General features: G+C 45.4%; 1 protein-coding gene across 2 annotated transcripts in view; it reads left to right on the top strand.

Annotated features, from left to right (window-relative positions):
* TTC28 (tetratricopeptide repeat domain 28) overlaps positions 1-24200 on the top strand; it is a 616338-nt gene that overhangs the window by 191024 nt on the left and 401114 nt on the right. For both annotated transcript variants that reach the window (XM_073582693.1, XM_073582692.1), the window contains exon 2: positions 9326-9473. In XM_073582693.1, coding sequence (XP_073438794.1) covers positions 9326-9473 — 148 coding nt within the window. The remainder of the gene's footprint in view (positions 1-9325; positions 9474-24200) is intronic.

Below are 24200 nucleotides of genomic sequence, written 5' to 3'. Positions count from 1 at the left end.
GTTAGCAGAATAGCTGCTAATGTTTTAACTCAGGAAGAGTTCAGAAATCAATATTTTGTGGAATAACCATGATTTTTAATCACAGCTTTCATGCGTCTTGGCATGCTTTCCACCAGTTTTTCACACTGCTTTTGGGTGACCTTATGCCACTCCTGGTACAAAAATGTAAGCAGTTCTTCTTTGTTTGATGGCTTGTGTACAGGTAGAAGCTTCCGCTCCCATCACCCGACGCATATCGTCACCAAGATGACTTCATCGGGGGCAAGAGAAAGTTCTCTTTGTTTGATGGCTTGTCACTATCTACCTTCCTCTTGATTACATTCCAGAGGTTTTCAATGGTGTTCAGGTCTGGAGATTGGGCTGGCCAGGACAGGGATTTGATGTGGTGATCCTTCATCCACACATTGATTGACCTAGCTGTGTGTCATGGCGCATTGTCCTGCTTGAAAAAAACAGTCCTCAGAGTTGGGGAACATTGCCAGAGCAGAATGAATCAACCGTTTTTCCAGGATAACCTTGTATGTGGCTTGATTCATACGTCCTTCGCAAAGATTAACCTGCCCAATTACAGCTTTGCTGAAGCATCCCCAGATCATCACTGATCCTCCACCAAATTTCACAGTGGGTGCAAGACACTGTGGCTTGTACGCCTCTCCAGGTCTCCGTCTAACCATTAGACGACCAGGTGTTGGGCAAAGCTGAAAATTAGACTCATCAGAGAAGATTACCTTACTCCAGTCCTCTATGGTCAAATCCTTATGGTCTTTGGCAATCTTCAGCCTGGCTTTCCTTTGCTTCTCATTGGTGAAAGTCTTTTTTTCTACCTTTACATGACTTGAGCGCTGCCTCTAGGAGCCTGTTACAAACTGTTCTTGCTGTGCACTTCACCCTAGCTGCCATTTGCCATTCCTTTTGTTGGTCACTTGATGTCATCCTGCGGTTGCTGAGTGACATTAGAATAAGATGACGATCATCCCGGTCCATTGGGTGTCGTTTTCGCACTCTGCTGGTCTGTAGCATTCTTGTCCCCAATATCGGCTGCTTGACCTTGTTGTAATGGACTGCCGTCTTAGAAATTTTAATGATGCAGGCAACATGACCCTCACTGTATCCCTCTGCTAGTAAAGCCAGAATTGAGCCCTTCTTTTCCTCACTCAAGAGTTTTCTTTTCAACTCCTTTGGCATGGTTAAATGTTATTTTTTTCATTCCTATTACTTTTGGGGTATTACTAGCACTTGTTTTGCCATCCAGCTTGTCCTGTTGTAAGAGGATTGTGAACACCACAGCAGGGTTTTGTTATACTTTCCTTTGTTAAATAAGATTTGGTTCAGGTGATCACCTAATCAGAAGCACATTAAGTAGAATGAGGTGCACTCTGGTTGGAATTCAACTGACACTGGAATGGAATGGCTGTCAGACATGTAGAGAAGCTGATTTTTATAAACCTGTGCAATGGTCTCTTAATTTTTGCCAGAGCTGTATATACAGCAAGTCATTGTTACATATAAATTGGTCCGTTTATTCTTTTGAGCATTTCAGATAGCGCTTTGTGAGGCGGGTTCCGGAACCTTGGCTTGAGGCAACCACATGCACCTCAGTAAAACAGTGTCAAAACTTTCTGACACTTATGTGCCTTGTGTGAATATACCCTAAAAATGGTTGGTGGATAATGCCAAATAGGCTGTTCAGGTTTATTAAGACACTTTTTAAGCATTGTACCCTGAGTATATGCCCTACACTGGTGTTCCTTATTATGTAATGACTCATATTGGTCTGTGTTCCTCGGTTCTCTAAAGGTTCAACAGTACGTTACAACTGCCAATCAGTAAACTTTTACCAGCTGTTTACACAGTCAGACCAAAGTAAACGATGTGTACTGAGTGTTCTGTAATAGATCGCCCAGGCTGCCATTGTTCACAGCAGTACAATAGTCCTGTTTACACAGGAAGATGCATGTCTGAGAACTGTGATCTGTCCTGCTGCACAAAAGATCATTTCACCTGATGAACTAGCATATGTTTCTCGATCATTGGGTGATCGGCAGCCTGTTTACATGGCAGGATAATCGTGAAATGAGCGATGTTAATAACACTCGTTCACCATTGTCTTGCAGTATAAATGCCCCTTCAATGTAATTCCTTATCTTTTATAAGACATACATATAATAAGCCATTTGATCTAATTGTGTTTTGAGGTATAGGAGTAAACTGAAGTACCCTGAGGAGATGAGGATAGTACAGGGGCCTACAAAGTCCATGTAGGTATTGGGCCTCCATGTAAACTGTGGCAAATACCTTCCCAACGCTGCTTGCCCTCAGAATAGAATTACCGGTAGTCATGTATTTCCTTCTGCATGGCAGAGATAAAGCATGGGACTTTTATTGTGATTACTATGGAGCATTTATTAGTTTTCCTCCCCCCCGAGTATTGAGATGTGGTTATTCATGAGTTATGATGGGATACATTTTTCACATTGTTAGGTTGATCTCTGTAATCTCTTGTAGAGCTGAACGAGATGAAGGATCAATACAACATTGGAGCAACGCTCTCGGTCTGTGAGCGTCAGCAGAGTTATGGCACTTACTGAGGTCATGTCTGCAGCGACTACAGCCTCCAGGTCTCTTGCCTAATAAATACCATATCATGTGTCAGTCGGAACTTGGCAAAAGACATTTCTTACAGAGAAAAAAATAAGACATTTTCAGTTTATTCTTTCTTCGTTATATGTTACACCACCTCCTGAATATTGATAAGATGATTTATTGCTAAGTTGTTGAGATGTCAAAAAATCTATGGTTCAGAAAATGCACAGCCTTTACAATTTACAGCAAGTCATTGTGCGGATTTCACCCAATGGTACAAAATTTACAGGTAACAAGTGCAGATAAGAGCTTCATGTGAATCGTCTGTCCACTTTCCAGTTACATTGTTGCCATTGACGGTTGTTGTGCAAAAATCAACATCTATCTGGATCCTGTTCCATCAGCACAAGAAAGATGAGCCTTCCTTATGTATGCATCCTGTTATATTAAAGGGGACATGTGGGACTATTTTGTTTATTGCCTATCCTTAGGAAAGGTCATCAGTATCTGTTCCATGAGGGCTTGACACCCGCCACCCCCGCCGCTTAGCTGTTTCGGTAGCGCTGGCCAGTTGTGCACAGCACAGGTCCATCTTCTGCACAGCGGGCCCATGACCAGGGTCTGCCCAGCACAGGTCCATCATCTGTACAGCGGCTATGACCAGGGACTGCCCAGCACAGCTCCATCATCTGTACAGCGGCTATGACCAGGGACTGCCTAGCACAGCTCCATCATCTGTACAGCGGCTATGACCAGGGACTGCACAACACAGCTCCGTCATCTGCACAGCGGCCCATGACAAGGGACTGCACAGCACAGCTCCATCTTCTGTACAGCGGCTATGACCAGGGAGTGCCCAGCACAGCTCCATCATCTGTACAGCGGCTATGACCAGGGACTGCCCAGCACAGCTCCATCTACTGTACAGCGGCCCATGACCAGGGACTGCCCAGCACAGCTCCATCATCTCTACAGCGGCTATGACCAGGGACTGCACAACACAGCTCCGTCATCTGCACAGCGGCCCATGACAAGGGACTGCCCAGCACAGCTCCATCTTCTGTACAGCGGCTATGACCAGGGACTTCCTAGCACAGCTCCATCATCTGTACAGTGGCTATGACCAGGGACTGCAGAGCACAGCTCCATCATCTGTACAGCGGCCCATGACAAGGGACTGTATAGCATAGCTCCATCTTCTGTACAGCGATCCATGACCAGAGACTGCCCAGCACAGCTCCGTCATCTGTACAGCGGCTATGACCAGGGACTGCCCAGCACAGCTCCATCATCTGTACAGCGGCTATGACCAGGGCCTGCACAGCACAGCTCCGTCATCTGTACAGCGGCCCATGACAAGGGACTGCACAGCACAGCTCCATCTTCTGTACAGCGGCTATGAGCAGGGACTGCACAGCTCCGTCATCTGTACAGCGGCTATGACCAGGGACTGCCCAGCACAGCTCCATCTTCTGTACAGCGGCTGTGACCAGGGACTGCCCAGCACAGCTCTGTCATCTGTACAGTGGCTATGACCAGGGACTGCCCAGCACAGCTCCATCTTCTGTACAGCGGCTATGACCAGGGACTGCCCAGCACAGCTCCGTCATCTGTACAGCAGCTATGACCAGGGACTGCCCAGAACAGCTCCGTCATCTGTACAGCAGCCCATGACAAGGGACTGCACAGCACAGCTCCATCTTCTGTACAGCGGCTATGAGCAGGGACTGCACAGCTCCGTCATCTGTACAGCGGCTATGACCAGGGACTTACCAGCACAGCTCCGTCATCTGTACAGCGGCTATGACCAGGGACTGCCCAGCACAGGTCCATCATCTGTACAGCGGCTATGACCAGGGACTGCCCAGCACAGCTCCATCATCTGTACAGCGGCTATGACCAGGGACTGCCCAGCACAGCTCCATCATCTGTACAGCGGCTATGACCAGGGACTGCACAACACAGCTCCGTCATCTGCACAGCGGCCCATGACAAGGGACTGCACAGCACAGCTCCATCTTCTGTACAGCGGCTATGACCAGGGAGTGCCCAGCACAGCTCCATCATCTGTACAGCGGCTATGACCAGGGACTGCCCAGCACAGCTCCATCTACTGTACAGCGGCCCATGACCAGGGACTGCCCAGCACAGCTCCATCATCTCTACAGCGCCTATGACCAGGGACTGCACAACACAGCTCCGTCATCTGCACAGCGGCCCATGACAAGGGACTGCCCAGCACAGCTCCATCTTCTGTACAGCGGCTATGACCAGGGACTGCCTAGCACAGCTCCATCATCTGTACAGTGGCTATGACCAGGGACTGCAGAGCACAGCTCCGTCATCTGTACAGCGGCCCATGACAAGGGACTGTATAGCATAGCTCCATCTTCTGTACAGCGATCCATGACCAGAGACTGCCCAGCACAGCTCCGTCATCTGTACAGCGGCTATGACCAGGGACTGCCCAGCACAGCTCCATCATCTGTACAGCGGCTATGACCAGGGCCTGCACAGCACAGCTCCGTCATCTGTACAGCGGCCCATGACAAGGGACTGCACAGCTCCATCTTCTGTACAGCGGCTATGAGCAGGGACTGCACAGCTCCGTCATCCATACAGCGGCTATGACCAGGGACTGCCCAGCACAGCTCCATCTTCTGTACAGCGGCTGTGACCAGGGACTGCCCAGCACAGCTCTGTCATCTGTACAGCGGCTATGACCAGGGACTGCCCAGCACAGCTCCATCTTCTGTACAGCGGCTGTGACCAGGGACTGCCCAGCACAGCTCTGTCATCTGTACAGCGGCTATGACCAGGGACTGCCCAGCACAGCTCCATCTTCTGTACAGCGGCTATGACCATGGACTGCCCAGCACAGCTCCGTCATCTGTACAGCAGCTATGACCAGGGACTGCCCAGCACAGCTCCGTCATCTGTACTGTGGCTATGACCAGGCACTGCCCAGCACAGCTCCATCTTCTGTACAGCGGCTATGACCAGGGACCGCACAGCACAGCTCTGTCATCTGTACAGCGGCTATGACCAGGGACTGCCCAGCACAGCTCCATCATCTGTACAGCGGCTATGACCAGGGAGTGCCCAGCACAGCTCCGTCATCTGTACAGTGGCCATGACCAGGGACTGCACAGCACAGCTCCATCTTCTGTACAGCAGCTATGACCAGGGACTGCCCAGCACAGCTCCGTCATCTGTACAGCGGCTATGACCAGGGACTACCCAGCACAGCTCCATCTTCTGTACAGCGGCTATGACCAGGGATTGCCCAGCACAGCTCTGTCATCTGTACAGCGGCTATGACCAGGGACTGCCCAGCACAGCTCCATCTTCTGTACAGCGGCTATGACCAGGGACTGCCCAGCACAGCTCCGTCATCTGTACAGCAGCTATGACCAGGGACTGCCCAGCACAGCTCCGTCATCTGTACTGCGGCTATGACCAGGCACTGCCCAGCACAGCTCCATCTTCTGTACTGCGGGCCCATGACCAGGGGCTGCCCAGCACAGCTCTGTCATCTGTACAGCGGCTATGACCAGGGACTGCCCAGCACAGCTCCATCATCTGTACAGCGGCTATGACCAGGGAGTGCCCAGCACAGCTCCGTCATCTGTACAGCGGCCATAACCAGGGACTGCCCAGCACAGCTCCGTCATCTGTACAGCAGCTATGACCAGGGACTGCCCAGCACAGCTCCGTCATCTGTACAGCGGCTATGACCAGGGACTACCCAGCACAGCTCCATCTTCTGTACAGCGGCTATGACCAGGGACTGCACAGCACAGCTCCGTCATCTGTACAGCGGCTATGACCAGGGACTGCCCAGCTCAGCTCCATCATCTGTTCAGCAGCTATGGCCAGGGACTGCCCAGCACAGCTCCATCATCTGTACAGCGGCTATGACCAGGGACTGCCCAGCACAGCTCCGTCATCTGTACAGCGGCTATGACCAGGGACTGCCCAGCACAGCTCCATCTTCTGTACAGCGGCTATGACCAGGGACTGCCCAGCACAGCTCTGTCATCTGTACAGCGGCTATGATCAGGGACTGCCCAGCACAGCTCCGTCATCTGTACAGCGGCTATGACCAGGGACTGCCCACCACAGCTCCATCTTCTGTACAGCGGCTATGACCAGGGACTGCCCAGCACAGCTCTGTCATCTGTACAACGGCTATGACCAGGGACTGCCCAGCACAGCTCTGTCATCTGTACAGCGGCTATGACCAGGGACTGCCCAGCATAGCTCCGTCATCTGTACAGCGGCTATGACCAGGGACTGCCCACCACAGCTCCATCTTCTGTACAGCGGCTATGACCAGGGACTGCCCAGCACAGCTCTGTCATCTGTACAGCGGCTATGACCAGGGACTGCCCACCACAGCTCCATCTTCTGTACAGCGGCTATGACCAGGGACTGCCCAGCACAGCTCCATCTTCTGTACAGCGGCTATGACCAGGGACTGCCCAGCACAGCTCCGTCATCTGTACAGCGGCTATGACCAGGGACTGCCCAGCACAGTTCCATCTTCTGTACAGCGGCTATGACCAGGGACTGCCCAGCACAGCTCTGTCATCTGTACAGCGGCTATGACCAGGGACTGCCCAGCACAGCTTCATCTTCTGTACAGCAGCTATGACCAGGGACTGCCCAGCACAGCTCCATCTTCTGTACAGCGGCTGTGACCAGGGACTGCCCAGCACAGCTCTGTCATCTGTACAGCGGCTATGACCAGGGACTGCCCACCACAGCTCCATCTTCTGTACAGCGGCTATGACCAGGGACTGCCCAGCACAGCTCCATCTTCTGTACAGCGGCTATGACCAGGGACTGCCCAGCACAGCTCCATCTTCTGTACAGCGGCTATGACCAGGGACTGCCCAGCACAGCTCCGTCACCTGTACAGCGGCTATGACCAGGGACTGCCCAGCACAGCTCCATCTTCTGTACAGCGGCTATGACCAGGGACTGCCCAGCACAGCTCCGTCATCTGTACAGCGGCCATAACCAGGGACTGTCCAGCAGTATATTTACAGTAGGATGCAGATACCTGATTTTTGCATCAAGGCCTTATTTCATGTGACAGGGGCTCAGTTTTCTCAGCAAATAAGTATATATTGTATTGTTATATATTCTATTGTTTGCATTGTTGGCTAATTATTTACCACTAGAACATTTTCAGGATTGAAATACAGTAGAGATTGGAAATATAATAATGCAAATGGTATTGTCTTCACTGGCATTGTGTACGGTGTAGGCACAGTAGGTCCAGGCTCAGCTATTCTCATGACATATACATTATGCTCGCTTATCTTATTGCTCATGCAATTTAAAACCTGCTGTTTCTATTGTAAAGCAATATATGCTGGCTCTCTCCACACCGGCCGCGTATCTTATTAGTCTCGGCTTACCTGTCTGAGTACAATTGGATCAGACACAGTGACACTGATTGGCAGACTGGCGCTTTGGGGTCCCCTTAGGGCCGGCATTGATAACCACTTCTACACTGTATACAGAAATGTTCCTACTTATCTTTAGCTATGAATTTTACTCTATTCTGTATTGCGCGCAAAACAAAAGCTGCAAAGTCTGTAGATGCTTGATTAACATTGATTGCAAAGTTACGACTATGATGAAGAAATAAAGCGCTACCCGGGGATCATAGCAGTTATTACTCTTTTGGTTCATTGTATTGATTTGTTCAAGTTTTTCATACTAAGCAATGTACGGTGAATAAATATTAGATCAGAGCTGGCTGGCAGACAGACGTCGGGATGAATGCATCACTTTGGGATGGCAGGAATGAGCACAATAGTTTCTTCAGCAGTATAGACCATATTAAATAAATCTTAGAGGACAGAGTAATTAAGGACAGGGAGACTTTTATGATGTCACTCAATACCATTCCATGAAAGGGCAACAGTGTCAAATGAATCTGCCACCGTCCTTTTAATAGCAGAGATGGTCTGTGAAGGTGTCAGTAAGGTCACTGATAAGATTGAAGTATAGTAACTGACCCGGGCTCATACTGAATTTATATGGACTATTATTGATTGAAGGTGGAGCTGATAAATGTCAGATTCAAGTGCACTACTCCATTTGTTCTCATATATAATGCTGGAAAGGGGTGACAATAGATTTGTACTGCACAACCGCTTTAATGTTATGTATCAGGCCATCCAAGTCAAGGTCAAACACAGATTACCAAACATTTAATTATTTGACTCTTACAACGGCTAAAAAATACGTAGAGTTCCAATCAGGATGTTGGAAATGGAATACATAAAGTCCGGATCCAGCCATATGTTTGGTGACATTCTGTTTGGTAAAATTCTGATATTAGATATTTATGAGTATGATGTCTGTTGTAATTAGTAAGCCACATCGATTTAGCCTCCGGGTAATGCCTCTATGCACTGACTCTTACAGATTTGGCTTTCTAAGGGTGCTTTCACATTGTGTTTTGGCACCAGTTCAGTGGCCCCGTCAGGGCCTACGTCTGAACCCCACAAAACAAGATCCAGACGTACGCACCGATGGGGCCATAGATTATAACGGTGCTGATAGAGCCACTGTGCTCTCTGACGTGCATAATTTTCGGGCCTGTACGTTTACTGGAGGCGGACACCTTAATTATTATCCGTCATTTACTAATTGTAAAATACTTCCATTCTACACCTTCTACATGCTTTAGTTTGCTAACGCTCTGTTTCTTTCTTTCTAGGCATACTTCAGACAGGGTGTTGCCCTTCAGTATCTTGGTCGCCATGCGGATGCCCTGGCTGCATTTGCATCTGGGTTGGCGCAAGATCCAAAAAGTTTACAACTATTGCTTGGAATGGTGGAGGCTGCAATGAAATCCCCAATGAGAGGTAAGTAGTAGGAACCTCTAAACCAATCATCCATATAGTCCAGCTTAAAATAGTGAGTAACAAACACACACGCACACATTCATGCACTTTCACACAGACACACTCATACACAAAACATCATATGGAGGAATCAAGAAATCATATCGCCATAAAATTACAAATTTTATTTGATGAAATTAATACAGTACAGTAAACCTATTAAAATGAAAAAATGAGGACAAACAAAGCAAAGAAAAAATGGCTTTTAGAGGAATGAAGCAACCAGAAAAAATGCACTGATAAAGAAATTACAGACCATATGTATCAGCCTCACAAAGTGGGCAAAGTTCATAGATGAATATATCAAATAGCCTAAAAGGCTTGCATATAAAAAACACGCAATAGATAACTCAGTCAATAGACAGTTTTTATACTGCTCACAATAAAGCATATATTATATTAAATATAGATAAAAAATATCTTCTATCCACATATAAATGTATTAAGCAGCCAAAAAAGACCTACAAATAAAGTGCATAGTGCAAAAGTAAACATATATTATGTCTGGTAGCAAGAGTAAAAAGGTTCTTATAGATCCATGTATGGACCATATTCAGAAGCATCCAGCCTGATTGCCTAAAGCAAGTAATTGCCCCAATATCTATGTATCCTCAATACAATTCAAGTGATATAGTAAGGGTGTTGATATACAGGGCAGGTTGAAAAGAGTAAATAGAAAAAGGCAGCTGAATGCCAGGTATCATACCTCTAATAAGTCGTGGCACCCCCGACGCGCGTTTCGCGTGATGCTTCTTCCAAGAGGGCGTATGCAGATAATGTCTCCTAGGTACAAGTATTTATAGGGCGCGTGTATCATTGGTGACAGCGGTATAGTAGCGGCGCTTCCGTTCACGTGACCCGCCTGATGTCCACGCGGCTCTGCGTCATGTGACATCTGACTCCTCCTCCGCTCGACGCATCAGAGCTGGAGAGGAGTTCAAGACGCCCATAAAGACGTGTTGCCACGGCGACGTCTATAGGCAGGAAGCTCATACACAAGCACACACTAATGCACTTTCACATAGACACACAGACACACTATCATGCACACACACACATTCACACACTGTGCTATCCTGCACTCTACTGAAATTCTGTATTGCGCCCATTCTCTCTCATTTTATCTTCATCAGTGCTTTATTTCTCCCGTACAATATATTATGTACCCGGATGGGAATACGTGTATTAATGGTTATCAATGGCTTATTTCACTGTACTGTACTTGATAAGCAAACCAGTTGCCATTGCCTCTTATTCTGTGACATACTTATGTGAGACTTTTACCACTGTTATGTGCGACTGCACAAAATAGGGGAATCCTAGCAATAGTGAGCAGAGCCCTGTCATATAACAGCATGGCATAATTCATTCATACATTCATTAATTCATTCATTTTTATGCATGAGGTCAGGAAAGCTTTGGACTGTTACTGGGAAAATCCCTGAAAGGTGAATCGACTTCTAAATTGCTATTTGCATTCTAATTCCCACTGAAGTCAATATTCTATTAATAGTTAACTAATACACGGACTGTATTAATTCAAGTATTAGCTCTCGCTTCGTAGCAGGATTCCTAAAATATTCATTGCAATTTATATATAGGAATTCTGACGTCGCTTTTCATATTAAGTACAGTAGGCCCATTGGGTCTAAGAGATCTATTTAATAACATATACAGTTTGTATTTTGTAATATTGTGACAGATTTAAAGATTGACAGTCATTTTAATAATTTTTCAAAAATCATTAGTACGCAAAATAAGAAACTTTTTGTATTATATTTTATCAGCAAAATCTGATTCTTTTGCCTTCTGGATGACCTTTTAGACTCAATTTTCTCAATTCATAGATAAAATCTGTCTTCAGTGAATATAGGCTTTCCCATTAATGAGATTGGCGATGGCAATTAATACTTGAAACGTTCTAGTGGGCAAAGGAAGAGGGGGAGAGGATCTAGAGTCAGACACCGACATGCTGTTGCAAGTTGATCAGAAATGATAGTTACATATTAAAAATGTATTCTAAAACCACAACATGGTCTTATAATATGTACACATATATATATTAATTTGTAGTAATATAACTCCATTTTAACTCCATCTAGGCTTTGTTTACCCTCTAGTTGCCATTGGTCTTTGGTTCCAATGCTCCTGGTCAATCATGAGCAAGTGCAGTCCCTTCCTGTTTGCTTGCTACCAGCATAGCTGTTCCCTGGTATGTGTCTGGGACTGAGCTCCTTTTGTTAGGGAAGATGTCATAGAAAGCGGTGAAGTCTCCTTCATTACATTGCAGAACTCATAACAGGAAGCGGCTGTTTGCCAGTAACTAATGAGAGCAATGCACTGCAGGAAGGGGTTGTACATAGAGGGGCTAAAAGAATTATAAACTTCTGGGTGGAGCTGTTTATAGAGGGGCTGATTTGAAAGATAAACTGCAGGAAGGGGCTGTATACAGATTGGCTGAGAGGAATGATGTACTGCTGGATGGGACTGTTTACAGAGGACTGAAGTGTGGTGCTGGATTGGGTTGTATATAGAGGATTTAGAGGAGTAATAAACTAAAGAATTGGAGTTGTATATACAGGGGCTGAGAGAGAGAGAAGTGATGTACTGCTATTGTGGGGCTGAGAGGAATGATTTTCTTTAGGATAGGGATGTATATAGAGAGGCAGAAAGGAGTGATCTTCTGCACTATGGAGATGCATATAGAGGGGATGAGAGGAGTGATATACTGCAGGGTGTTAATGTGTATATAGTATTTGACAGGAGTGATGTTCTGCAGGATGTGGCTGTATATAGAGGCTGAGATGAATGAGATACTGCTGCGGAGGTGAAATGCCAAATTCTGCTTTGTTGATACGTTTGGCAGAAGATAATCCTCTGCCATATGAATTCACAAAGTAGCATTTGCATTTTAACATCACTGATCTGTCAGCAGCAGGCAACAAACACAGCTCAGCTGTGGACCCATGATGTTAAAATAGGACTCTTTGGCCAGAATGATAGAAGGTATGTGTGGAGGAAAAAAAGGGCACAGAATTTCAGGAAAGAATATCTCGCCAACCATTAAGCATGGGGATGGATCAATCATGCTTTGGGGTTGTATTGCAGCCAATGGCATGGGGAACATTCCATGGGTAGAGGGAAGAATGGATTCAATTAAATTTCAACAAATTCTTGATGCAAACATAACACCATTTGGCTTCTACAAATGGATAATGATCTCAAACACACATCAAAATCCACAATAGACTACCTCAAAATGCACAAGCTGAAGGTTTTACAATGGCCCTCACAGTCCCCTTATCTGAACATCATTGAAAATCTGTGGCTAGACCTCAAAATAGCAGTGCTGCAAGACGACTACCCAGGAACCTCACAGAACTGGAAGAATTTTCCAAGGAAGAATGGATGAAAATCCCTCAAACAAGAATTGAAAGACTCTTGGCTGGCTACAAAAAACATTTACAAGCTGCAATATATTCAAAAGTGGGTGCTACTTGGTACTAACCATGCAGAGTGCTCAAACTTTTGCATCAGTCCATTTTCCTTTTTGTAATTTTTAAAATACAAAGGAAATGTGTCAGCTATAACTTTAGTCCTTTAGATATCATGTAATCTTCTACTTGTTTAACTGTTCACAATGGCAGTAATTTTGACCAGGGGTGCACAAACTCTTACCTGCCACTGCAAGGTGAATTCTACACTTTGATTAGCTCAGAGAGGTTGGGCATGTCAGGAGCACACTGAAGATTGGGAAGGGATCTGCAGCACTAAGGAGAAGCTAGTTCTGCCGGGAAATGTAGTTTTAGCAAATAAGAATAGGACCACCCTTTCAGCTATGTGAAGCTGGGTGCAGAGAAGTGCAGATGGAAATGAAAAATGACTGAAAGGTGCAAGAAAGAAACTTTGCTACGCATAGTCTGAATATTAGCAATACATATGCATTTACTGTGCTTAGTGGAAAATAGTTTAATTATGGGAACACGCCTTTAAGATGAGAATGTAGGATCTGATTCTTTAGACAGGACTTTCCTTCATAGACACAGATGATGTAGAAGCAACTTTAACCCATCGGTTGATACATTATCCCAACTGCTTAAGTAGACTGCTGGTAATTCATTCCTGTCTCCAACCATCGTGCCTTGATGAAGTGGAGGCTCCCGATAAGAGATAGCATTTGTTAGATTTCTTACACATTCTGTGTCGCTCTGCGCAGAACTCATCAAATATAAGGAAAGAAAATAAATGTTACATTTGACATTAAAGCTAACTAGACAATGTTTAATTCTTTGGACATTTAATGGATTTCAGTGCTGAGCTTCTCATGTTGGGCTTTCTCATAAATCTGTCGCCAAAAAAGTTTGCCTTGACAGCATGAGCCTCCAGAGAGCTGATTTGTGCCAGCGTGAACTCTCACACTTCATCTCATCACTGTGAGCGTCCTTTACTTTTCTGCTCATTTATTTATTTTGTTTCCAAGATCACTTAATTTATTGTTAATGCCATTTATCAGACTGTGGGTGGACTGATGTATCGTTCTATTATTTCATGGCTATAGAAGCATGGCCATTCTATTAGAGGATCATATGCCGCTCAGCCACCTGTGTAGTGACTCTCGGTCTGCTGACTACTTGGATCATCACCAACCTGAATGTTTCTAAGTTGTGGTGCACAATGTGAGACAGGAGGAATTCAGACTCAGCCTACAACTTGTCCCCTGTATGAGACCCTAGCTTTACCCAACGTACATAACTGTGCCACTGCCTTCTCCTTTGTATTTCCCGATAATTGTACATTCTAAATAGGATGCCGATCACACAATGAATGAGGAAAATGCTTCATCAGGTGGAATGTACTTTTGAACTGATCAAAAGATCATCATTTTCAGCATTGTCCTGTGTAAGGGTGCAGTCAGACGGCCGTATAAATCGGACTGAGATCAGAACCCAAAGCTCAGACTGGCCGGTGCGTCTCCCGGCCCAAGTGTGACAGCTGCATAGAAATATATAAAGCTGTCAGGCTCGGGTTGAGCTGACTGCCAGCCAGTCCAAGCATGGCTTTCCAATCTCGGTCAGATTTATAGGTTGGTCTGACTAAGCAGGACTTGTGCTGCCATGAACAAGGCAGCCTATGTGCACTGACCAATGTATTAAATGTGTAAACAGGCTATAAATGTCCGCCCAGTGGTAAGCATGTGTAAAAGCATCCTTGTGAGGACAGTTATGGTAGTTCCTGTGCCAGACTTATGCAATAAAGGAAGAGGTTGTCTGTTCACAAGGCATTGATAGGATAGGTCATCAATAGCAAACTGGTAGGAGTCCGGCGCCTGGCACCCCCACTGATCTCATGTTCTAATCTCTGGCAACAGCTAGATATTAACACATTAAATGTAGCTGCAATGCAAAACTACATTAATTGTGTAGCTGCCAAATAGGAGCTGATTTGCAGTAGCCAGCAGGGGCCTCTACACATTATTGGATGTATGCATTGCCTTCATTGTGTTTACATCCAACTGCTTGAATTTATAAGGGGTATCTTCCAGTTTGAAACATATGTCCTATCCGTAGGATAGGGGATAACTTCCCAATTGCTATTGGTTTGACCACTGAGGCTCACATCAAACTTTCTGAATGGAGTGGAGGTCGATCATGGGTACTGCTGTCCCATTCATTCTAATGAGAGTGTTGAAGATCAGCAGAACAATGCACTCCACAATTTCCGGTGATCACATTAATAATTAATGAAGCAGCAGTGCGCATATTCGACCTCCGCTCCATTCAGCAGGGACTTTTTAGAATCCCGGTTCTTTGGATCATTGGGGGCCATGGTGGTCAGACACCTAGTGATAGTGAAGTTATTCCCAATCCCATAGATTGGGGATAACTTTCAAACTTGAGATTAGGCCTCTCAGACAGCCATATGAATTCTAGTCTTAAGTAAATGTCCCCAAAGTTACATTGGAGGAGATCATGCCATCATGGATATTTACTATGCCTCACATAAACTAACACATATCACAATTGTCCATACCCATCTATTATGCATCAATTAATATATTTTAGTATATAGATACATTAAGCTAGTACAAAAAGCCTCAAAGAAATGGATAGGCAAATGCTGGAAGACAGAAACCGTAAGGGCTCATTCATGTGCTGAGCTAGCATCATTGGGTGCTGACACTGGCTGTGTTATTTAGCCTGCATCTGCCTCTAACAGCAGTGGGTGTAGGGAAGCTCTGCCTGCTGCTAACCTCGTAAATCACACTGTCAATCTCTTTATGGTACCTTGGGGTTTGCTAAAGAACCACCATTATGGTACTTCTGTGAAGACCATTGTGAAGCTGGACTTCATAGGAGACCTTGTTTTTATTATATACTGAAATACTGTGCTATTGGACAATTGCAGGTTCAAATCCCCTAAAAGGCCTAAAAAATAAGGTAAAAATAAATAATAATAATAATAATAATTTTATTTCTATACCACCAACATATTCCTCAGCACTTTACATTTTAAAGGGAACTTGTACAGACAAAAGACATTACAGCGTAACAATAATCACATAATTCAACAGATACCAAGAGGAGTGAGAGCCCTATTCGCAAGCTTACAATCTATGATAAATAAACCAATGTGGTATCGCTCATCCGTAAAAGTCTGATGTATAAAAATCTGAAATTAATTAACTCAATCGGTAAATAGAAATAAATTTAAATGCTGGAATTGCCATTTATTTGGACTTTGCAACACCACAAATAAAATGCAATTAGAAATTATCAAAAACTTATATCTGCACCAAAATTGTGTCAATTAAAGTGTCAGCTCACCAATCAAAAAAAACAAACAAAAAAACAGCCATCACACAGCTTCATTAACAGCAACGATAAAAGGTTACAGGTCTCAAAAATGGCGGTCACGCCAGTAACTCACATGCCTTCTCAGCGCCATCCTACTTACTGCAGTCATTGCTTTACTTCTCCTCGTGTCAGGTCGTCTCACTGTGTTGCCTCCTGCAGCACTCCCAGCAGTGCTGGATCTTCATGGTGCCAGATCCTGCAGGAATTTAACCCTGCTGTGTTCTGTATCCATGGCCTATCCCCTGCTAGCAGGGGATATATTATGCAACTCCTCCCTCCACTCCTTGCCTGAGCTTAGGTCCTAATTTGAAGTCCACCTCTAGTTTCCTGTAGAGGTGTTTTCCTGATTAGTCTCTCCTGTTACCAACCCGGCTAGTTTTATCGCTCAGTCAGATCTTTCTGCTCCTGACCCCAGTTTCGTACTCTGATCTTGTGCAGCTTGCCTCGACCCCTTACTGTGTGACCACGTTTCTGTCTTGGCTCTATGTACCTCGTATTCCTGCCTTGACCCATAGTTCAGCTGCTGCAGACCTGTGCACTTCCCTGGAGTGGCACCTGTTGATTACCATAACAGCCTAAACCTATCCTCACCATCAGAGGATCAAGTGAAGACCAGGTAGCCACTTAATCGTGCCCCTCCAGGGTAAGCCCGGCCAATGGCGCAGTGAGTCCACTCCCACTGTCGTTAAAGGTGGCTTAAGCAAAAATCATGTTACAATTTTTTAACCAGTATTATAATAATAATAATAATAATAATAATAATAATAAAGCACTATACATGTTTGGTATCCCCATAATTGTACTGATGTGCAGGATTGTATTACTAGATCATTTTTTACTACACAATGAGCAAAAAAACAAAACACAACAATAATTGCGGTACTGCATTTTTATTGCTCAACTTTACCGCACTTGGATTTTTTTCCCTGTTTCTTTTTAGTACATCACGTGGTAAAATGAATGGCGTCACTAAAAAAAAATCTTCATATAGCTATGTATAATTAATAAATTTTGACTATTGAAAGATGGGGAAGGAAACAAAATGTTCAGAAATAGAAAATCACCATGTCAGAATGGGGTTAATATAGGGCAGTGAGCATGGAGCCTGCCGTACACTGTTAATCACTTGTAAACTATATTATAACAATAAATCCTAAAGCGTAAACTGCAATAACCATATCCTAATGCCTTTAAAGTAATAATAATAAAGAACAGTCAAGACGTAAACTAGGCTCAATTATGTATTGATCTGTAGATGAATCAGTTTGAAGATCTACCTCTCCTTAGGCTACTTTCACACATCAGGTTTTCGGCGTCAGGCGCGATCCGGCGTCGTGCCGGAACGCCGGATCCGGCAAATGTTTCGTAAAACCGGATGTGACGGATCCGGTTTTCTGGCGGATCCGTCTTTTTCTGGACAGACAAAACCGGATCCGTCTCATCCGGTTCATCCGTTTTTCTATCCGTTTTTCGACGGATTACGCCGGATCCAGTTTTTAAAATTGACCCTTGTGGCCTTCCGAACGGGATTGGCTACTGGAAAACTATATATAGCATGTTCCTACAGCCCTTCTTTGACAGGTTGTAGAGGAGAAAGTGCAGGTTGGAGAGAAGAGCAAGTTACTGGCGAAGATGGATGTTGTCATTGGAAATATTTTGAAGAATTTGGCGGATTTTACAGCGGAGGCAAATCGTTTGAGGGTGATTGTTCTGGAGAAGGAGAGAGCGAGAGAGCAGCGCATCAGGCATCGTAGACGACGTTTGTGGATCCACCCCATCACAGCCAAGAGAATGACGCGTGGGGTCTATTCTACACTATGCATGGACCTTCGACGAAACCCGGATAAATTTTTTGGATATGTTAGGATGAAAATGGAGAATTTTGATTACTTGGTGGAGCGCATTGCACACCTCATAAGAAAAGCGGACACCTATTGCCGCTTCTCTGTTTCACCCGCAGAGCGTCTGATGGTGACTTTAAGGTAAGCCACATTTATTGGATATGCTCGCATCAGAGCACACTTTCACTGCAATCTTGTTGGTGGTAGTTTGTATCTCCAAGTGTTATAGGTCAGTTTTGGTATGTAATGCTGTGATTTAAAACTAATTTATTGTTTTTCAATTCCCCACAGATTTCTTGCAACTGGAGAATCCCTTTCGTCACTGCATTTCCAGTACAGACTCGGGATTTCCACCATATCTGGAATTGTGAAGTACACATGCCGTGCACTGTGGGACTCCTTAGCTGAAGAGTTTTTACCAGAGCCCACAACAGAGAGGTGGATTGAAATTGCTGACAAGTTTCAACAGATATGTCAGTTTCCAAACTGCTTGGGCGCTATGGACGGGAAACATATCCGCATTGTAAAGCCAGCTGGATCGGGATCGGAATATTTCAATTACAAGAAATATTTTTCAATTGTCCTCATGGCCATCGCTGACGCGGAATACAAATTTATTGCGGTTGATATTGGGGCCTATGGCCGCTCCAATGACTCTCAAGTTTTCAAACTGTCTGCCATGGGGCGTAAACTGTATGGAAACACCTTCCAGTTCCCACCACCTAGACCGCTGCCGCAAACATCTGGTCCACCTATGCCATTTGTCTGTGTAGGGGATGAAGCCTTCCAGCTGTCAGAACACCTTTTGAAACCGTACTCTAGCAGAGGATTGACAAGACCAAAACGCATTTTTAATTACCGCCTCACAAGAGCAAGAAGAATGGTTGAATGTACCTTTGGTATTCTGACAGCCAAATGGCGGGTCCTATTGACTGCGATCAACCTCAAGACAGAAACTGTGGACGAGGTGATCAAAGCGTGCGTGGTACTCCACAATTTTGTTATCTGCAAGGAACCCATTTCCATTGAGGACACCTCTGAAGAAACCACCTTGCAAGATTACCATGACATTACCACTAGAAGTTCTGTGACGGATTCAGTAATGAGGGACAATTTTGCACTATACTTTATGTCACCTCAAGGCAGAGTACACTGGCAGGATGACAGAGTGTGAAAGATTTGTGCCCTAACCAAACTTGTGTACCTTCTGTACCAACAGTATATACCTTTGCCAACCAAAGTTGGCTATCTTGTCATGGTCTCTATTTTTAGCTTTAGGCCACAGGTGTGTACCTGGTTGTGTTTTATGCAAAGTATTTCACCTTTTAACAAAAGTTGTGTACATTGTTAGGAAATCACCAACAATAAACACAACTTTTTAGGTGAAATACTTTGCTTCAAACACAACCAGGAACACAACTGTGGCAAAAAGCTAAAAATTTTCCCACAGTTATATACCTAGTTTTGAATACCATTTCACCTTTTAAATACCCTGTATTTAACCTTTTTCGCCGCAGAAAGAAATGACAGACAACCAGTGTAAAATAATTTAACTTTTATTGAAAAATGTTTTTTTTAGTAAACTTTTTTAAAATTTTAATAAACTTGTTTAATAAAACTTTGAAACTATAAAACTGAAACCATAAAACTGGTCATTTTTATTTAAATACACACATTATAATTCTGTGTAGTGTGTGGTGGAAATACTGCTGTAGGGGCTGCGGGACACTTCGACACTGGGAGTGTGGAGAGAGGACTGGGATCGTGGTGGGGAAGGAACAGTTAGAGGTGAAGGTGTGGAAAAAACTACAGAATGGGTGGACATGTGGGAAGCAGAAGAGGTGGTGGGTGGTGGAGTGGAGGGTTGGGCAGGGACTGTAGGAGCAGATGATGTTGATGGCAAGTTGTATGGGGAAGGAGTTTGGTACGGGGCAGGTTGCTGGAAGTGGGGAGATGTCTGGTACGGGGCAGGTTGCTGGAAGTGGGGAGATGTCTGGTACGGGGCAGGTTGTTGGAAGTGGGGAGATGTCTGGTACTGGGGAGGTTGCTGGTACTGGGGAGTTTGCAGGTACTGTGGAGGTTGCTGGTGGTGGGGAGGTTGCTGGTGCTGGGGAGGTGGATGGTGCTGGGGAGGTGGATGGTGCTGGGGAGGTGGATGGTGCTGGGGAGGTGGATGGTGCTGGGGAGGTGGATGGTATGTAATAGGAGGGGGAGGATGGAAAGTGGCTGGAGGTGGATGGTATGTAATAGGAGGGGGAGGATGGAAAGTGGCTGGAGGGGGTGTAGATGTAATAGGAGGGGGAGGATGGAAAGTGGCTGGAGGGGGTGTAGATGTAATAGGAGGGGGAGGATGGAAAGTGGCTGGAGGGGGTGCAGGTGGAGGAACTACTGTGGTGGGAGGAGGAGGAGGTTGGGAGGTAACTTGCTGGAGAGCAGCGTGGCATGAATGCATTACATGCATCTGCTGGGCAGGAGAGAGCGTTTCCATGCGCTCCACAACAGACCTGAAAAAGGTGTGGTTTGGCGAAGATCTTGCTTCTGAATGCATGGTTTGCAGAAGTGTCTTCACCTCCAGAATGCTGGAGTTGATCTGCTGATAGCCTGCGGAGATTTGCTCTGACAAGACTTTTAGACAGTTCTGGAAAGATGCATTCAGATGCAAGAACTCTGGCGCATAAGTCTTTTCCTGACCCCTCTGCCGCTGCCGCCCAGTACCCGCAGGTGTACTAGAGGTGGCAGGGGCAGAAGGGTGGGGTAAAGGGAAAGCGATCTCCTCACCAGCAGCTTCATGTAATGTAGGCGGCCACGATGCTCCTGTGCTGGTGGATGGGACAGATGGGTCGAATGTGTGGGAAGGCTGGGAAGGTGCAGATGTACCGGGGCGGTCGAAGTGTCCCTCGGTGCCGGTCTCCTCAGGGATCGCCTCAGAAGGGTCCAATAGTGCCGGCTCCCGAGTGCTGCTCACCGTGCTGTGGAATAAAGAGAAAAAAAAACAATTAAAATACTGACATGGTATGGCCCTGGCTGAAAAAAAAATTTACATATAACATTTTTTTTCACATGTGGTGTGTAATATTTACCTTCTGGTGACCATTGTTTCCCGGAGGAACGACAGGGCTTCTGCGTACTTGTACTTGCTCCTGCGTCCTCCAGATCCACTCGGGGCCCGCATCTCTTTATTGAACTCCTTCTTGAAACGATCTCTCAGAGACCGCCACCGATTCACAATTCTGTTCCCTGAAACGAGAAAGGAGTGGTTAGTATACAACATCAGTGTTTCCCAAACTCCAGTCCTCATGGTCCCCAGGGGTCATGTTTTCAGGATTTCCATAGTAAATAGAAATCCTGAACACATGATCCGTGGGGACCACGAGGACTGGAGTTCGGGAAACACTGGTTTACATCAAGCAACCGGTACTGTATATACTTACGCTCTTTAATCTGGGCCCGAGCTTCGAGGTCCTCCCAGCGGCCAACAAGGAGCGAACAGATTTCCTCCCAGAGTCGTCGGGTAACGATCAGGTCAGCGTGGCGGCGGTCAGCCATATTCCAGAGCGGCTCCCTTTCTCTGACGAGATCGATGAGGCGGTTCACATCAATCCCTCCATCCTCACCGTCAGAGTCGGGAGCACGCTGTGAAGGCTGTTAAAGAAAAAGACAAAAATAACATAATTAGCCTCCACAAAAGAAATGAAATAAAAAGTGCAAAGAAACAGAGCAAAAATATTTATACATACACGCTGGTGACCGCCGCATTGCTGTCGCCGACGACCCTGGGAGGCACTGCGAGGACCTCTTGGCCAAGCACCAGATTGGGAAGACTAGAGAAGAAAACAAAAAATGTTATGTCTTTGGATGTAGGCATTTGTTTGCTGTGTGTGGTCTGCAGAACATTGTTTTCTATGTGTTGTGTGTAGTGTGATGTTGTGTTTCTGCATTTGATGCAAAAAACTTACCAATTGTGAGCCCACTCCAGGTGTCTGTCCACCCCTTCCTTCTTCTTCTGGGAGCTCCTCTTCATCTTGTGATTCCTGTTTTGAAATAAAAGGCAATGAATAGACATATTACAGAGAAGATGGATTTTGGAAATAAAAACTTACCGTCAAACGCTGACGATGCGAGGGAGGGCTCCCAGAAGATGATGTGCTGTCTTCCTGGTGGCCACACTCCATGCCTGTGGGTGGTGTTCCAGCTGCTGCCATTGCTGCTGCTGCTGCTGCATCTATTGGGCGGCTGTTGAATAAAGAGAAACAAAGGGCCAATGAATATCTTGATATTCAATAGCCCTAGTTTGGAGGAATGGGTTATTTGATAATTACCGTCTCTCATCTGCTGCTGGCCTCCCCTCCTCAGCATGTTCTATTTGCTGCTCCATTTGGGGTGGTGGTGGTGCGGATGGTGCTGCAGTGGTCTCCTGCCTTCTCCTGCGCCTGGTTGCTGTCTTGGGTGGCATGTTGGGTGTGGCTGTGGGTCCCACTGTCTTGCTTTTATATATGTCTTGTGGGCAGAGCTACTGAGCATGCTCACACCAAAAAACCGGATCCTGCCGCCGGATCCGGCTTTCGCCGGATCCGGCGCATTGCGGCGCTCATAGGCTTTCATTGTGTGAAAAAGCCGGACGCGCCGGATCCGGCGTGTCCGGCTTTTTCGCCGGAGACAAAAAACGTTACAGTCACCGTTTTTTCCAGACGCCGGATCGCGACACATTGCCGGATCCGGCGAAAACCGGATGAAACTCATGGCCATCCAGCGCGATCCGGCGCAAATGCAAGTCAATGGGGGGGAAACCGGATCCGGCATTGCATTTCGCCGGATCCGGTTTCTGTCAAAAGCGCCGGATTGCGCCTGACGGCGAAAACCTGATGTGTGACAGAGGCCTTACCCTCCAGAATCACGTTTATGGTATATACCATTGAGTTTAGTATGAGCCTGGCTTAAACCACGCACGGACATTATACATGCCTACCTTAAGGGATCAGCAAAGTATTGATTTCTCACTACGGTCAGCTCAGTCTCTACACCACAGTACCTGTACAAATGGGAAAACTTCTTGGATTTCTTAGCACAGGTTCCCAGACATCATTAGAAAATATCCTATATTCTACTCTACAGTATATTGCTATATGTTTGATTAACAATACACAACAAGATCATCCTTATATTACAAGTACTCTTCTACTTTTCCTTCTTTTCATTATATAACAATGGAAAAGATTAAAAAAAATCATCTTTCCTGAATATTTGTCACATTGCAAATATTAAAGTACATTCATGTCCCGAGGAATTTCTATACAAAATTTGGTCTCTCCTTATGAATTCTGCCTCCAAACCAATCACACTCATGGTAAAAGAATAAACCATTATTTGTCCCATAATTCACTTACGGGGTGTACTTTCCCTATTTCATGGGTGGCTTTGTACAGTCCATATGGGCCCTTAAAAAGTCACTTGTTAATGAGAACTGTGTTTATGTGCAGGTAGAGCACGTTCAATCATTGCCGTCCCGACTGTTGTATTTGTCATTAAGCTATTATACCTTAGGAACCAAGGCTTGTTAAGGGTCCATGAGGACAGACTTTAAGATCAGCAGAGTTTCCTTCATGGAGCAAAGGAGCCTTTAAGCATCTGTGCCACATAATTGAAATGCAACTTGAAATTGAAACCCATAAACCAGGCCAGTTGCCACATTACAAATTGTCCTCTCTGTGTCCATTGCTCCCTGAACCATTGTTGGGAAAAAAATGCACTTTTCTATATTGCTGTATAACTGGAATGTCCAAATAAAGCATTCAGTGACATTTAAGAAACAATTTTGAAAGCCTTTAATTTTAATTGGCATTCATTAAACTCTTATAGTGTGAACATGACAAAGAAAGAGAAAAATCATTGCTTAGCCATTAAAGGGAACCTGTGGTTAATAGTGCAGTCCAATCTGAAGACAAATTGATGCTTAGTTTTGTGAGTAAGGATCCATTGTAATTTGTAATTAATTT

Source organism: Dendrobates tinctorius, unplaced genomic scaffold (genome assembly GCF_039654945.1).
Source record: "Dendrobates tinctorius isolate UK_male_01 unplaced genomic scaffold, ASM3965494v1 ptg000073l, whole genome shotgun sequence".
Taxonomy (NCBI): domain Eukaryota; kingdom Metazoa; phylum Chordata; class Amphibia; order Anura; family Dendrobatidae; genus Dendrobates; species Dendrobates tinctorius.
Note: the sequence above shows the minus strand (reverse complement) of the source record. Positions and strands in the feature narration are given on the sequence as shown.